The sequence below is a fragment of the Exophiala oligosperma genome, assembly GCF_000835515.1.
Source record: "Exophiala oligosperma strain CBS 72588 unplaced genomic scaffold supercont1.6, whole genome shotgun sequence".
In the NCBI taxonomy this organism is placed as follows: domain Eukaryota; kingdom Fungi; phylum Ascomycota; class Eurotiomycetes; order Chaetothyriales; family Herpotrichiellaceae; genus Exophiala; species Exophiala oligosperma.
Window position 1 is genome coordinate 1,853,073 of NW_015622823.1, and position 16,748 is coordinate 1,869,820.

The window sequence follows — 16,748 nt, forward strand, 5'->3', positions numbered from 1 at the left end:
TTTTCGACGCTAGCCACGTCGGCGTCGCCAGTCGATGTGGCGTCGTTCTTACCATCGACCACGGTCTTTTCGTCCTTGGGGTCAGTGAGCACAGGTGTCTGAGTGCCACTGGAGCCCAACTCCTCCACGATACCGACGGTCGAGCGGCGATAGTTGGTCTCCTCCATGAAGAAGAAGCAAAAGACCAATGCGCACGCGAGGAAGATGGCGGGGAAGTAAAAGACCCATTTCCAGTCCATGCCGTCTGCGATGAAGCCGCAGATGACTGGAGCAAAGTAGTTGCTGCCGGCGAGGAAGAGCGCGTAGATACCCATGTATGTTCCTCGTTCATGAGTAAAGTACTATTTATGTGGTTAGCACAAAGGCCACCTCGGCAGGATGCTTAGATGGCGAAGGCCACGGATGACTGGTGGAGTGTGCGTGTACATACCACATCCGTAACTGATATCTCGGGCAGTGCTTCGATAGGAGCAGCAAAGAAACCATTGACGATATTCTTGGCGATCCAGGCGCCGTTGCTTCGAGCGTATGGTCTTTAGGTGGTTCGTCATATCAGCATCTGATTCTTTCCGTCGGTAGACCAAGGACAAGAAATCATGGGAACCGCGAACTGTGGACTCACCCCCACATAGAACATCCAATACAACCGGTGATAGAGATGAGGTATGTCAGTCTCTTGCCATAGCGCAGGGCGAATGGCTGCCAGAACAGCAATCCCCATCCACAGAGTAGAAACAAGTAACCTGATAGATGGTCGCGTTAGCATCTCTAGCAGACCGCCGGCTGTGTTCCGTCTGTGCTTCCTCACCTGTGCCTTGATTGAGGGTGCTGATGGATACTCCAGAAGCTTTGGACAGAGGGACAATGACCGAATAGACCACCGAGCCCGAGATGCCCACGAACAGAGTGTAGCTGTTACACACATGTCAGCGACACACACTCAGCTAATAAGTAAACCTCATGGATGGATCAGGCACGTACACGTTCACAGATATTGTCGAAAGGAGCTTTCGCCTCGGGGACCAGTTGAGGGGATCGTCCGGGTCATCTGAGGGGGTAGGGACGAGAACAACATCTCCCGTGCCACCCGCGTGGCGTGTGTGCATAGTATGTTCCAAATCCACGAGGTGCACAGTACCCGGGACCGAGTCCACTGGAAGATTATGAGCCGTCATGGTGACGAGCAGTGCGAGTACGGGGCGGATGCTCAATCGCTCTCGAGGAAGGAAACGACGATGGTCAAAGAGGAACTTGCCAGTCTATTTAACATGTCTTCACAAAGGAGCGCAGATGACCGCAGCAGGGGGCTTGCATGCCGGCCATCGCGTCTCCGAATCTGTGTAGCCGTCGCCACCCAACGGTCACGATAGTGCGAGATAGCATAGCATGCATGGTACGAGTATGGTATGGCATGGTCGGGGAAGCTTGAGAGGAGATAAGCATCTGGGCCGACCCCCCGGCCTCAAGCCGGTCTGTCCGGGCGGTATTCTCAAAGCCTGCTGGACGTGACGCAAACCCTAATACTGAAAAGGACCTCATTGCCCTCGTACCACGCGTGAGATAAAGTAACTGACTCGAAGATCGCTGGAAATGGTAAGAGAGTTAACCCGGCCTAGTGGCTCCTTTCCCGTTGATCCCAGGAGCTTCACGGCGTTACAGTGTCTCATTCGCCAGTTGACTATCGTGCTGTGGGACTTTGCAGCCACTGCACAGGCTTGATTGTACGTCGCGCAATTCCGTTTGCAATGGGGCCTTTCCTTCTCTCTAGGCTACAGCTAGCCGAGGCAATGGTGGAGGAATTCGACGGAACGATTCCGATAACCATGAATGATTCGTGGACATGGACTGCGAGGATAAGACGCGAGGTACGGAGTACTCATATCCGCCAAATTAAGCGACAGCAGTGACGCCCAGACGACACTATTCAGGACATTGACAAGAGGAAGCTGACAATTCCAAAACCCACACCATAAGGCATGGCGTTTCTCGTCCCAGGGTGGAGGTGGAGTTGATCCGATATAAAGTCTAGAACTTGCGCCCGTGACGAGGAAGAGTTCTGCTCCCATCTTTTGTAGACATATTCGACACTATGGTACGGGACTGGAAAGAGCTCGTCGCGAAGAAGCGTGCCGACGTGGCCAAACAGCTGCCTCAAGAATGGCGTCTTCCTCAAGCCATATTGGACTCCGTCAGCCCCGATGCTGACATTAGTGTTCTGGACGTACCTTCCAAATGTGGTCTGTTGACCTCGAAAGAACTCGAGATCACAGAAAAGTATGATGCCGTCGACTTGATTGCAAAGATGGCTGCTACGGAACTGTCTGCCTTCGAAGTAACGCTCGCATTCTGCAAAAGAGCTGCTGTAGCGCATCAAGTGGTCCGTGGAATCACCGCGAGAGACATGAAACTCCGCTAAATCAGCTTCGCAGACAAATTGTTTGACTGAAATGTTCTTTGATAAAGCTCTGGAGAGAGCAAAATATCTTGATGAGTACTTGGCAAAGGAGGAAAAGCCAGTGGGTCCGCTTCACGGCATGCCCATATCTCTAAAAGTACTCGACCTTCACGGGAAGAATGCCATCAACAGCCGACTTACTCTCCGTAGGACTCGTTCAACCTCGAAGGCATCCATGCAACAATCGGTTATGTGTCTTTCATCGAGCGGCCGGCGGCGGATACCAATTCACCCCTCGTGGACATTCTTTTGGCGAATGGTGCAGTCTTGTACGTAAAGACCAACATTCCTCAGACGTTGATGGTGAGTGGACACACAGAGTAGACCTGTTTCACGAACCGGGGCCTCCTCACGAAGAAGAGGGTTCTCTTCTAGATGAACGTCGTCACACCTAGACACGAAACACCATTCAGTATCCTGACTGACACTGGTTTTGTAGACAGCGGACTCGGAGAATAATGTCTTCGGACGAACGCTCGTAGGTGTTGGTTCTCAAAGAATCCCCAGATCAGACAGTTGACCCTCGGCAGAATCCGCACAAACTCAAGCTGAATGCCGGTGGTAGCAGTGGCGGAGAAGGGGCACTTGTGGCAATGCGCGGGTCACTCTTGGGTGTTGGTACTGATATCGCGGGATCAATCCGAATTCCTGCTATCTGTTGTGGGACCTACGGCTTCAAGCCATCAGTGAATCGAATTCCTTTTGGAGGACAAGTAAGTCCAGCAGCAGATGGTCTCACAGGCATCATACCCGTCGCCGGACCGCTGGCACAAAGCCCTCGCGACCTGCGGCTCTTCATGGAGACCGTCATTCAGTCAAAGCCATGGGACTTTGACTATACGGCACTGGCGATGCCCTGGCACCCAGTCCCAAAGGTCAAGTCTCTCACGATCGGTGTTGTCTTGGAATGTCCCACCTGGCAGATCACGCCTCCCATGTTACGGGCGATGAAGTCAGCGTCAGACAAGCTCAAACACGCCGGCCACAAGATCGTCATGCTTGAAAAGTTCCCTTCGTTCAAGGAAGCGACGGAGCTGTCATTTAGCATGTTTGACATTGACAATGAGTGCACTGGCTTCAAACACATACTGGCGTCGGGGGAGCCGCTGGTCACATCTGTCGCCGACATGTACACGCCGCCACCAGAAGGTCGTAAAGACAAGACCTTGGACGAACTTTTCAAGATGAACATCAAGATGTCTGAGTTCCGCCGGGACTGGCTCAAGGTCTTTATGGAGAATAAGCTGGATGTCGTGCTGGCCCCCGGGGCTCACAAGACCGCGGTACCTCACGACACGTTCAAGTACCCTCCGTACACTGTGATGTGGAATCTTGTCGCGGTAAGTTGTTTTGCTTCTTCTAGTCAGGCTGGGATTGGTTTACTGATACTCGGTTTGTGCAGTATCCTGCATGTGTCATTCCGTATCTAAAGGCCGATCAAACCCTCGACAAGCCTGACCCAAACGTGCCCGAATGTGAGTTACTACCCTTGGGGTTGCTAAACCCAATACACTTTCGAGCTTACTTATTCCTCCTTAGATGATGCTCAAGCTGTGGATGGTGCTCCTTGTCATGTGCAGCTTGTCGCTAGATCAGAGCAAGATGAAGAGCTCATGGCTGCGGTTGAGCTTGTCGTAAACACACTCAAAATCTGATGTTACTCTATACTAAACAAAACCGAGAGTCTGTATTGGTACGAGGTCTATTTTCTGTTCTCTTTCTACAGAGGACTCCTATTTCGTCCAGGGGCTATTTTCCCTGCTCGTTGTCGTGTTGGAACTGTACGCTGCCGCCCACCCGAGTCCCCAAGCCCAATGTGACTAGATTTTATTATTAGTAGGACTCCCTTTTGTTGGCTTCGGACTCCGGATGGGAGCCGTCCATGCCGTCGAGTCCCATCCACCATCGCCATGCCGGTCCTATCAGTCTACGAGGCACACTGTGAGCGAGAAAGGCCTAGAGCCCACCACTACCCAGGTTCACCTGTTCCAGCTTCTTACTGACACCACTTTCTTCCCAGATCCGGCCAACTTGATCTTGGGATGTGATGGTGTCCGGAGTACGGAGTAAGGGATGTTCGAGGTTGAGACGTCACGATTCGACAAAAACGGTTGGTGTTGGGCCTCAACAGGGGACAGTGCTTGAGGGGGTTGGAAAGGATGTGACAGGGTACACAAATGAAACTTGGATCACCAAATCCTTGGACACTACTCCGTACTGGCGGCATCGACTATGAAGAAAATAGGGTAGCTTGCAGCGTGCATCGAGTTGCCAGCTCCAAAATCGTCCACCTTCATGCATGCATTTCTTCTCCCGGGAAATGTGGTGCTCGACCAGCAGTTTCGTCATTAATGGCATCAACACCAAATCCATGACCTTGCTTCCAGCTTCCCATTCGTTTTCGCATGAACATGTGTCACAACCCAACGGTGGGAACTCCTAGACTGCATGTTACCCTTAGCATGAGCCCACCATTCATTCATCCATCTATCTCCCACGCCCCCTCAGCCTCAGTTCCCGAACATCTCGGGTCTGGGTCAGATCGGATTTTATATGGCATATGTGGAAACCAAAGCGGGTCACGGCAAAGTCACTTTGGGAGAGTGCTGTCTCCCTTAGTTTTCCTCCTTCAATTTGACAAAAGTCCCGCCCTCTCCGACTGCAGTTTCAGACCGCTCCAAAAAATACTGTCATAATGCAGCATCAAAGCAAAGTGCCGATTTGATGAATTTTACCGGTATATCATTTCAAAACCAGACGCTTCCACCGCGCTTATAAACATCAGAAATCCTCCTTGTGATGATGATGATGATGATGATGATGATGCTAATCAGCCGGTTGGAGGGGTACCGGTACCTGTAACGTAAGATCGTTCAGTCGGCATGGGCGAGCCGATCTCTTTGGCGTATATTTCCCTCAATTCCTTCACAACTTCTGCGGCTGAATGGTACTGTCCAAGCCAGCACTTGGTGATGACAGAGGCGATGGCAACCCTGGACAACTCCCGAAAGTGGTGGGCAGCCGAGTGGGTACTGTTCCAGGAAGGTTCGTTGCCCGTGCTGATTTGGTACATGATGCCTCCTAGAGCAAATAGATTGTCTTGTATATCTGGCTTGGTGGCATCGGTGCCGGGGCGCCCAAACCCCTTATCGGACCTTTCCCGAGGGACAGAGCCATCGATGGACGAGCTGGTGAAGTCATGGAGCTTGATGTTTTCGTTCTTGTCCATGAAGAGATTTCGGGTGCTCAGGTTGGACTTGATGACACCCTTTCCGTGGATGTAGGCACATGCTTCAGCAGCTTGGATCGACCACTTCAGTGTCTGCTTCAAAGGAGGCGGTTTTCCCACACTGGCAAACATGAACAGCCGTCCGCTCAGGTTGATCTTCAGCCTCTCCACGACGTGTCCACCCTCGAAGGCGTACCTGAACTCGCAGATTCGGTCATGTTTTCCGAGTCTTTCGTAGATGGTCCTTTCGAGCTGAAGCCTCTCACGGGCCTCTTCAGTATGGTATTCTGTCTCCTCCATCTCCAGGATAACTTTTAAGATGTTGTCGTCGTCAATGGCGAAGACATGGTCGAATGGTCCAGTACCAAGGCATCTTCCTGGTGACATGGAATTCTGAAAGTCTATATCCTCAGTCTCCATCGTCCATGAGTATCAAGTCACCAAGAAGGTGTGGAGAACTGGTTGAAGAGTGGATCGTTTCCCTGGGATCATTATGTTTGACTACAGAGAGAATGGCAGAGTGAGTGAGAGCCTGAGAGGTAGGGCCCGACGAGGGGCGAGAGCATGAGAGGGTAATAAGGACGGGCAGGGGGTGCAAGGGTGTCCCGGGTCCCAGATAAATGGATGTCAGATTGGCGGTGACTTCGATCATACGAGATCGGTGGCTTGACGCCAAAAATCTGTCACATGCAGCTATACGAGTGCTACCAGCCTTGATTTACTCCTCGATCCTGGTCAGCCTGATGCATTGTGTTTGAGGTTGATGGTCACTGTCGCGACTCCCTCAATTCATACCAAAGCACTCACCCATATTCTCTCTTCTTTTGTCCATTCATTCATGTGCCATTTATTTCAGGTAGACTCCAGCTTCGAAATGTCGAAAAATGTCGCATTCAAAAACGCCTCAAAAGAGAGACAACTGGCGCATAGGATAGGATCTCCGACGATATTGTGCTCAGTTATGCAACAGGAAAACACTCAAACAAACAGAGAATCCGCGTTTGCAGTTTGAGATGTGTATACATGACGACTTGGAATGTCAACGACCCTGTCCCCCAATTGTCTACAGCATCCTCCATTGTGCAAACATCCCGTGAGTCCTTCAAAGGCGCTGGGTCGTTGACTTGTACCATGTTAGACATCACTCCCGACGTAACAGCAAAATTGAGTCTCAATATGCGCCAGACAGAACGACGAGGGAGGAGACCAGAAGTCTTTAAAGCGTTGACTTCTCTCCTTAAAAGCAACGGTGTACGGAGTAAGTGTGGTCCGGAAAAGAGAAAGAGGAGCTGTCCCCACTCTTCGTCTACCGAAAGCCAAAACAGAGTACTTCAGGCGGAATCGTCGCCCTGCCAAGAAATTGAAGTCATAATTTAAAATAGGGAAAATTTCCATCAAATTCCACCTTGAATTTTGGGAGGATGGCCGAGGTATGTAACTATCTAATCAACTTTCAATCATTTCATCCTCTAACATCTTTACCTAGTTGGTTATGGCGTGGGACTCAAGTGAAATACTTGGACTGAACATTCAGTCTATCTGGTCTTGTGCCTTCTCATGGGATTTATTGCCCGCGTGGGTTCGAATCCCACTCCTCTCATTCTTTTTTGCTTTGCCTTCTTTCTTTTTTTTGTCTTTCATGTCATTCAGGATACTGAGTAACAAAGCCTTGAAATCCTTGATGAATCCTTCGATGCCTCCAGGAAACAAGAAACGCCAAGCCGCACGTGATGCTCGCCTCCAATAGCTCTTGCTAGAAGTTGACATCAAATTAAACAGAGGGAGCTTTTGGGACTACTCCGCCTACACATATCATCAACAGATGCATTCCTATCAATGCCCATTAAGAATAACTCGGCCTGATAGATCGCCGTAGGTCCGTGGCTCGGCATGTTGAGGCTGAAGACTGTCTACTTATTCCCAGCCTTTGCTTTGGTATCGCCATGGCCGGGCATAGCGCTATGTTGCGTACCAAGACAGGCTGCTTGACATGTAAGTCGCGTCACCAATTGAACAAAAGTGCTGGTCGTATCACTGCGTGCTAAACAGGGTCAAAGGCAGGGGTAGACGCAAGAAATGTGGTGAAGAAAGACCTCGTTGCCAGAAATGTATCAAATCTAACAGAATTTGTTCGTGGCCGGGCAAAGAAGAGCTCCGAGACCGTCGGTACACACGGGCATTGAGAGTATCAGCGTCGCCACCGAGCACTCCAGGTACTACCTCTTCTCATGAGGCGCCACTGTCAGCAACAAATCCGTTGTCAAAGACCAGACAACCGGCGTCCACTCTTTGCCGCGAGCTTAGTATCAACACGGATCTGTTTAATTCGATCAAATTCAAATCGGATCTCGAGGTTGATTGCATGCGGAATTTCTTCCTAGACTTTCTACCGTTGTCGCTCTTGTCTTCTGCACATTCTGGATTCCATTCGTCATACATCCCGGAAATAGTCCATATGTTGCTTGAATTTGACGGCCTGAAAGATATTAGTGTGGCCTGTGGCGCTGCGCGACTCCACGTTGCAACTGGAAATGTGCAACTACATCAAGCCGGTTTTGCATATTACTCTCGCGCAATGTCTCGGATCAATCGAGCGCTCAGCAATATCGATTGGAGCCGTGATCATTACAATGATGCTATAATGACGACTATCAACTTTCTCTACATTCATGGGGTGAGTGTAATCCAGGTTGAATCTGTAAGAAGTTGTGGGGTTAATGACTTGATCATCAGGTTTTCGACAAGGGCACATACAAGGATATCCCGAAACATGTGAACGGCGCCATCCAGCTAATCAATCTTCGCTGCCGCAACTCAAAATCATCTCCACTGGCACGACCAATCCACCGCATTCTCTGGGAGTCTGTCCTCTACCAAATGTTCCGTCAGACTGTTCGACATCCATTCGTGATCGACTTTGAGCCTGACCTGGACTTCGCAACAAAAGCAGAGAAACTTTTGCGGTCGTTGACATTTCCCGATGCTTCGCCTGCAGATAACAGCCCAGTGATTGGTTTCCCCTTGGGACTCCAGAAACTTATCATCGAAGTAGTTCAACTGTGCAAGACTCCGTCTCGGCCGGAAGATCGTGTACTACATCGACTGCACGAAGAGATGGAACAATGGGAAACATCACTCCCTGAGGAAGGTTGCTGCGTCGACGAGGGTAGCGAAGCTGATGGGACAGGAATTCATATACAAGAAACTCGGTCGTTCTATGAGCATTCTACTAGCTTGCACATACTTTCGGTATCCCTTCTTCTAGACTGGGTTTCCAAGTCTACTGCAGTCTCTGACCCTATAAACCATCATCTGACACCCTCCGGAAAGTCGTGGCAGTTGAGCAGGGCACTGCAGATAATGCAATGCCCTCGGATCAAAGAAGACTGGTCAAAGTGCTATCTCGGCTCGTGGCCGGCTCTTGTTTTTGGCTATGCTGTCGATTCACCCGAAGATGTCGCTGTGATACGACAAGACCTGCAACACAGATACCAGGCGATATATTCCGGAGAGGAACTTTCATTCCTCGTTGAGCTAGAGGAAGTCTGGCAGAAAAGAGGCATTCTGTGACTCTGATCTAAGCAACATTCTGCGATGTGCGAATCTATCTTGGTGGCAGTTGCTCTGGGACTATGGTCAAAAGCTCTTCCCCTAGAACACCACGACGGGCGTTCTCCATCGCCAGCGTCTCCATTTTGGCCAAGGTCTCTGTTGTATGTGTGCCGAGATGTGGAATCAGCAGAGCACGCTCATTCTTCAACAGTCTTTCATCGACTTGGGGCTCCCTTTCGTACACATCCAGACCAACTGCTGCAACCTTTCCGGCGTCCAGCGCTTCCGCCATAGCGGCCTCGTCGATAATTGCACCTCGAGCGGTGTTGACAATGACAACACCAGGTCTCATCTTTGCGATCTGCTCTTTGCCGATAAGATGTGTTGTACCTTTGGTCAGTGGCACGTGGACGGAAATAACGTCGCTGTCGGACAGCAACTGGTCGAAGGAGACGTATATTGCTCCATCAGCCTGATCAGTTGGAAGTTCTCTCCGATTGTGGTAAATTGCATTCATGCCGAAAGGTCGAGCCCTTTGCACGACTGCCTTGCCGACACGGCCCATTCCAAGGATACCCAATGTCTTCCCCTGAGGGTCATGTCCAAAGTCAACTCCCCTTTTGAAGTTACCCTTGTGAATGCTATTGATGGCCGGGTTTAATTGTCTCAGTGCTCCAAGGAGCAAGAATATGGCGAGGTCTGCAGTAGCATTGGTCACAGGGTCAGGTGCATAGGTGACGGTGATGTTCCGTATTGCACATGCATCCACATCAATTTGATCATATCCTGCTCCATTGTGGCAGATGAACTTTAACGTTGGTGGGAGTTGATCAATGAACTCCTTGTCGAAATTCCCGGCGACCTTCTCTGGGTTAGAATGATTCAACGACGAGGGCAAATCCTACTCACCGCACCGCTTGCAGAAGTCCTATAAATCGCTTCCACATTGTGATATTTGTTGCGAACATCCCCAAAGAATTCCTTCCGCGACTTACTAGTCACCACTTCACATTGTGCGACCCGACACAACGCCTCATATGCGGCTACCGCGTGTCTTACTGGATTGAAGAAGAGTATCCGAGGTTTCGTTGCTATCATGATATCGGCCCGATATGATATATCTGATCCTTTTCGGCTGCAGTACAAGTTGTCAGTATGTTCAGGTTATTCGGATCTTGTTAGCGATGTTGGTGATTTGTTTCACATGAGTCAAAGCATCAATTTCTATGTTGTTGCGACGAACAGCCTCGAGAGCCTCGTGGGCTAGTCGTCGGCCAAAAGATTACCAGGTAGTGCGACAGCCTCAACGGCGAGCGTCGGCATGTATTCCGAATCAGGAGCCGAGCTTGACTTGGCCACTTCACATGCATCCCGAGTGCGGTGAAAGGGAAATGCTGCTTTATATGTTCATACCCTGAGCATGGATCGAGTCCCTTCGATAATCCCTAAAAGTGCCTGCTGTAGGTAAGGACGCCGGGCAATCTTCTAGCCGACGAGGCTGAAGACTTCTCACTCGAGGCTACCACAATCATTATCAACGTCCGATCATGATGGACTTATAACAATGTTAAGTCCAGAGGGACGAACATAATGTCCTCTGTGCCATCTGTGGGCATATTACACACCACTCTGCTTGCGACTCATGACGATGGCTCTTCGGGGTCTGCTGAATCCCATTCACCCTTCCCCATGTAACTGGAATCGCCCAGAGTCTACCGAGTACGGAGTGCGCCGTGGGATCATTGCTTAGATCATCGGCCGATGCACTGCGGAGTATTTCGTCTTCTATGACCTTCCGCAAACAGAAGTCTATCCGCCATGGTGTGTCTGCATCAGGAAACCAAAACCTGCCAGACGAAGCACTCGTTCCTTGCCGCTTCAAACATTTGGTAGAACGCCCAGAGTTGGAGTTGCCGCTTTTCAGAGATGCTGACACGGGACAACGTTCGACATCCCCCCGGTCTTTGCTTTCACTATCGACTCAAATGGCGGGTATTAGTTCTCGGGGTTTGTCACTCGACTTCTCTGGTGATGATCGACTGTTCTGGTGATCAGGCTTGAAGCAATATACCTCAGTTATGACGATTCTTTTCTGACGACGGTGTATATATATTCCTACGGCGGCACAAGTCGAACTCGAGAACTTGATCAGAGGTAAGCTCTTGTTTATTCTATGATCCCAACATCTCGAATTGAAAATAAAATGGTAGAATTCGTCGCGGAAAGGAAGCACCGTCGCGCTCAGCGACCGGCACGCTCCTCATCTCGGCCAAGTCAGAAACTCAAGGCCATCGAGGGACTTCGCAAAACGATGGCCTTCTTCCAGCCCTCTGACTGGCACGAGGGTGAAAAGGCCATTCACAAACGGACAGGAGTCGAATATAATGACAACCCGACATCTCCATTTCTCTACCCCCGTGCGGCAAACCAAGTTGCCCGCTACCCACTCCTGGCGGTGGGCACCCTTGACAGTGACGACAACCCATGGTGTACCATCTGGGGAACGGGCGAGCCGCCCATCGCACAAGCAATCGGTCAAAGTATCCTAGGCATCCGCACAGCCGTTGATGCATCGTTCGACCCCGTCGTCCAGGCCCTATACCAAGGCAAATCCGACGGCGAAGTTCTGCGGGAGGAAGGTACCAGTCGTCTCATCAGTGCGATGACCATTAATCTTGAAGAACGAGGCCGTGTCAAGCTAGCAGGCCACCTAATAGCCGGTGCGCTCAATACTTCTACCTCTCCAGACGACTCCGTCCAGGACCCTTCAACCGGCAAAGCAGGAGAGGCCCAACTGGTGACCAAAATCACCATGGCACTGGCCAACTGCCCGAAATACCTCAACAAGAAAATCATCACATCCGCGACCCCGACGCCGAAACTGCTATCTACATCTGCCCATCTCACCGACGCCGCCCTCGCCATCATCGCAAAATCCGATCTCTTCTTCCTCGCCACCTCGCACGAACACGAAGACATGGACTGCAACCACCGTGGCGGCCCACCTGGATTTGTGCGAGTCGAGCAACCCTCGTCCCCCTCCTCTCCCAGCTCCATCATCTGGCCCGAATACTCAGGCAACAACCTCTACCAGACGCTCGGCAATCTCGAAACCACGCCTCGCGCGGGTCTGGTCTTCCCCGACTTCTCGACGGGCGACGTACTCTACGTCACAGGCGAAACAACCACTCTCGTCGGCGCCGAGGCGTCCAACGTTCTGGCCAAGTCGACGCTCGCCGTGCGTCTGAACGTCACGGCCGCAAGGCTTGTCCAGACCGGCCTTTCCTTCCGAGGCACACCCTCCAACGACGCCACTCAGGGCCTGTCACCCTACAATCCGCGCGTGCGGTACTTGTTGTCCGAGCACAACGACCCTACCACGAACGTCGAGGCGGGATCTTCCCCGCCGGCGAACGCCTCCCTCGTGGCCAAGACCCGTCTCACACCCACCATCACTCGCTACCGTTTCGCCCTGGACGACCCTGGCGTTTTCGGGCCGTGGAAGCCGGGACAGTACGTCACGCTGGACCTCTCGTCCGAACTGGACATGGGTTACAGCCACATGCGCGACGACGACCCGACGAGTCTGAACGACGACTTCATCCGCACGTTCACCGTCTCCAGCGTCCCCGGCACCCTGGGTGCCCACGGGGAGGAATTCGAAATCACGGCTCGCTCGGTGGGAAGCGTGACGAAGTGGCTCGAACACCAACGCCCGGGCACGTGTGAAGCCGGCGTCCGTGGGTTCGGCGGGGATTTTGTATTCGACTGGGGAGACGATGGTGACCAAAAAAAGCGTCGCGTCGGCTTCGTCGCGGCAGGGATAGGCATCACTCCACTTCTGGGCCAGATGGGGGACATTACTGAAGAGATCATCGCGTCTTCGCGGCTCGAGGTGTGGTGGAGCCTCGGCCTCAAAGATGTGAACCTGGCACTGGACATTCTACAGACGTACCCGCGGCTGAGCGGCGCGATGGAGTTGTTCGTGACGGGTACCTCGGAGGCGGAAACGGACCCGGCGGGGACGACGGACAAACTCGTCGCGACCGGCGTCACCGTCCACAAGAGGAGACTCGGTCGGGAAGATTTGAGACGTGCCGCCGGCGGCGTGGACGACTGGTACATTTGTACCGCCCCGGCCATGAGAAAGGTCGTCCAGGGTTGGATGCCGGACAAATCTTTTGTCTTTCAAAATTTCGATTACTGAGTCGTAGCCATGTCCGGTGTTTCGTGTACCAAAAGGGATGCTGTTGTTTGTATACAATATGTATATGTATAAACATCCAGAAAGTTGAAACACTCAACACAATAAACGTGTTAATTCTCACGTACCCAACTTTTTTGAGTCCAGAAACGTCTCTCCCCGTCTTTTGGACCTGATCAGAGTACTTCCCATACAGTACAGACCAAATAACAATCGAGACATTTTCCGTAGGTCAAGAACGAAATCCGAGACAGCGAGAGAAGCAAAATCAGACACCTGCCATTTTTTGTGTCACTCCGTAGTGGTATCTAGATGGCATCCCAAGTCCTTTGCCCACCCAAAGGGGGTTTCGAATACGACGGGGCCAGGGCAAAAGCAAAGACGATTGTAAAAAATCACATTAGGCATGACAAACAAAACAAGAAAAGAAGAAACGCCTTGCCGCCCCCGTATCTCTAAAATGCTGCTACAAATTTGTCTTTTCAAGGTATCTCTTTTCCGCGATAATAAAAAAAAAGAAATCATGCCAGACCCAGCCTAAGACGAAGATTCCCCAAAAGAGAGAGCGAGAGCTCACAATTCATCATGGCCCATATCATCGTCATCATCTCCATAGTCTGGCATTCCTCCTGCGCCGCCGCTGCCGTACAACTTGCTCGAGATTGGGTACGCGACCTGGGACAGCTTTTCATATTGCTCGTCAAAGTCGTCCTTCTCGGCCGTCTCGGCGTTCTCGCTCAGCCACTCTTGCGTCTCCTTGACCGCCTCCAAGAGTGTCTCCTTTTCGTCGTCGTCGATCTTGCCGCCGAGACCTTCGTCGTCGTTGGCTTGGTTCTTCAGTGAGACCGCGTAGTTCTCGAGCTTGTTGCGAGCCTCGATCTTCTCCCGGACCAGCTTGTCCTCTTCGGCGAATTGCTCGGCCTCTTGAACCATTCGGTCAATTTCTTCCTGTGACAGACGTCCCTTGTCGTTCGTGATGGTGATGGACTCCGACTTGCCCGTACCCTTGTCGCCGGCCGAGACCTTGAGGATTCCGTTTGCGTCCAGCTCGAAAGACACTTCAATCTGCGGTACACCACGAGGAGCCGGGGGGATACCTGTGAGTTCGAATTTGCCCAAAAGGTTGTTGTCCTTGGTGAGAGATCGTTCACCTTCGAACACCTGGATCAGGACAACCGGTTGGTTGTCGGCAGCCGTACTGAAGATCTGAGATTTCTTGGTAGGGACGACGGTGTTGCGAGGAATCAATTTGGTCATGACACCGCCGGTGGTCTCAATACCAAGAGTCAACGGGTTGACATCCATGAGAACGATGTCGTCAGTGCCGGCTTCACCGGAGAGGACACCACCCTGGACAGCGGCACCGTAGGCGACAGCTTCGTCAGGGTTGATACCCTTGCTGGCCTTCTTGCCACCAAAGTATTCCTCGATCATGGACTGAACCTTGGGGATACGAGTAGAACCGCCAATCAGGACGATGTCGTCAATCTCGCCCTTCTTGACCTTGGCATCCTTCAAGACCTGCTCAACTGGCTTCAGAGTCTTCTTGAACAAATCCATGTTGAGTTCTTCGAATTTGGCCCGAGTCAAGGTCTCGGAGAAGTCGTTTCCGTTGTGGAAGGCCTCAATTTCGATGCGGGTGGACATTTGAGAAGACAGGGTTCGCTTGGCTCTTTCGACCTCGCGCTTCAGCTTACCCATTGTCTTGAGGTCCTTCCGGATGTCGACGTCGTTCTTTTTATTGTAGAGTTTGACGAAATAGTCAATGACTCTCTGATCAAAATCTTCACCACCGAGATGTGTATCTCCGGCAGTGGCCAAGACCTCGAAAACGCCGTCTTCGATGGAGAGAAGAGAGACATCGAAAGTACCACCACCAAGATCGTAGACGATGATCTGGCTCTCCTTTCCCTTCTTGTCAAGGCCGTAGGCAATGGCGGCAGCTGTAGGTTCGTTGACCACACGGAGAACCGTCAGACCAGCGATCGTACCGGCGTCCTTGGTGGCTTGTCTCTGATTGTCGTTGAAGTACGCCGGCACCGTGACGACGGCGTGGGTAACTTTCTTTCCCAAGTATGCTTCGGCGACTTCCTTCATCTTGCCCAAAACCATGGCGGAAATTTCCTCGGGGGTGAAGGTCTTCGGGCTGCCGGCGACCTCGACGGTGACCATGGGCTTGTCATCCTTGTTGACGACCTTGAAGGGGAAGTGCTTCGCGTCTCGTTGGACATCCTTGTCTTGGAACTTGCGGCCGATTAAACGTCTGGCGAAAAAAGTGTTAGTCAGAAAGTCTCGAAATATTTGGCAAAACGAAGCAGATCAGTCGGTTGGGGACTCACTTGATGTCAAAGACTGTTCTCGTAGGGTTGGCGGCGTATTGGTTCTTCGCCGCGTCTCCTACTAACCGCTCTTCATCGGTAAAGGCGACGTATGAGGGAGTGATTCGGTTTCCTTGGTCGTTTACAATGATTTCGACTTTTCCGTGCTGCATCACACCGACGCAGGAGTAGGTGGTACCCAGATCGATACCGATGACGGTGCCATAGTTGGCGTCCGAGTCGTTCAAGGGAGTCTGATCCTGGGCGTGTACTGAACCGATCAAAGCTAAAGGACAAATGAAAATGAGGAGGAGGTAGAATATGGTTGTCCACTGGAAAGCGGAAGAGGATCCTGAGCCACGTCGAGCCATATTGGGCAGGCTCTTGTTTGCAAAGGAAAGTAGAGGGTGGTAAGAAGTAGAAAAAAGGTGGTGATGTCGAGGAGGGAGGATGATGGATGATTCAAATGGACAGAAATATTTATTTGGGGCGGCGCAGCGCGAGTTATCGATACGCTGTCCTTTTTGGCCTTTCAGCGTGATGCCGCCACTCAGTATGGAGACCGATTATTACGGAGAGAATCCTTTGGCTGCTTCTTTCAATGCCAAGAAGCCCCTTTCTGAACAGCCTGGCCTTTGCTCTCCTTTCTACACAATACCAGATTATTCCAGCATCAAGCCAGCTATTACCTTCACTTTCCATTCCTTGAAGCATTCTCGTTCCCCTTTTTTCTGCCTCAGTCATGCCTGAAACTATCCGTGCGCCACCCAAAAACTCCTCATCTTAAAGCCACATGATGATGCAGCCTTGCGTGGATACTCTCCTTCAGCCTCACCAATACCAATGGTCTCTGAACAGTATACGGTGGTGTCGAGCTGAATCAGAGTATTCTATCCGGAACATCGTCTTTCTCTTCCTATCAGAAACACCCTTCTCTTGAGCAATAGAACGTCCCCTCTATCATCGGTAACAGTGTTGGTGGAAATCCCA

The 16,748-nt window shown here is 51.4% G+C and overlaps 5 protein-coding genes across 5 annotated transcripts; 2 read left to right on the forward strand and 3 right to left on the reverse strand.

The window, feature by feature from the left end:
* Positions 1-5,285: 5,285 nt before the first annotated feature.
* PV06_07090 (uncharacterized protein) lies at positions 5,286-6,071 on the reverse strand (the record flags this gene model as incomplete). The annotated part of the gene is made up of 1 exon (XM_016408277.1): positions 5,286-6,071. One exon carries the CDS (start codon positions 6,069-6,071, stop codon positions 5,286-5,288), a length of 786 nt encoding a protein of 261 aa, XP_016261757.1.
* A 1,512-nt stretch (positions 6,072-7,583) lies between these two features.
* On the forward strand, positions 7,584-9,300 carry PV06_07091 (uncharacterized protein). The gene is made up of 3 exons (XM_016408278.1): positions 7,584-7,676; positions 7,742-8,358; positions 8,418-9,300. The coding sequence occupies exons 1-3, from the start codon at positions 7,628-7,630 to the stop codon at positions 9,252-9,254; spliced, it is 1,503 nt and encodes a 500-aa protein (XP_016261758.1). The 5' UTR covers positions 7,584-7,627; the 3' UTR covers positions 9,255-9,300.
* PV06_07092 (uncharacterized protein) lies at positions 9,009-11,185 on the reverse strand. Its single transcript, XM_016408279.1, has 2 exons — positions 10,146-11,185; positions 9,009-10,098 (listed from the first exon to the last, which is right to left on the reverse strand). Exons 1-2 carry the CDS (start codon positions 10,332-10,334, stop codon positions 9,289-9,291), a joined length of 999 nt encoding a protein of 332 aa, XP_016261759.1. The 5' UTR covers positions 10,335-11,185; the 3' UTR covers positions 9,009-9,288.
* PV06_07093 (uncharacterized protein) lies at positions 11,102-13,617 on the forward strand. The gene is made up of 2 exons (XM_016408280.1): positions 11,102-11,390; positions 11,447-13,617. The coding sequence occupies exon 2, from the start codon at positions 11,548-11,550 to the stop codon at positions 13,441-13,443; it is 1,896 nt and encodes a 631-aa protein (XP_016261760.1). The 5' UTR covers positions 11,102-11,390; positions 11,447-11,547; the 3' UTR covers positions 13,444-13,617.
* PV06_07094 (chaperone DnaK) lies at positions 11,326-16,305 on the reverse strand. The gene is made up of 2 exons (XM_016408281.1): positions 15,780-16,305; positions 11,326-15,703 (listed from the first exon to the last, which is right to left on the reverse strand). Exons 1-2 carry the CDS (start codon positions 16,127-16,129, stop codon positions 14,014-14,016), a joined length of 2,040 nt encoding a protein of 679 aa, XP_016261761.1. The 5' UTR covers positions 16,130-16,305; the 3' UTR covers positions 11,326-14,013.
* Between the last annotated feature and the right edge of the window lie 443 nt (positions 16,306-16,748).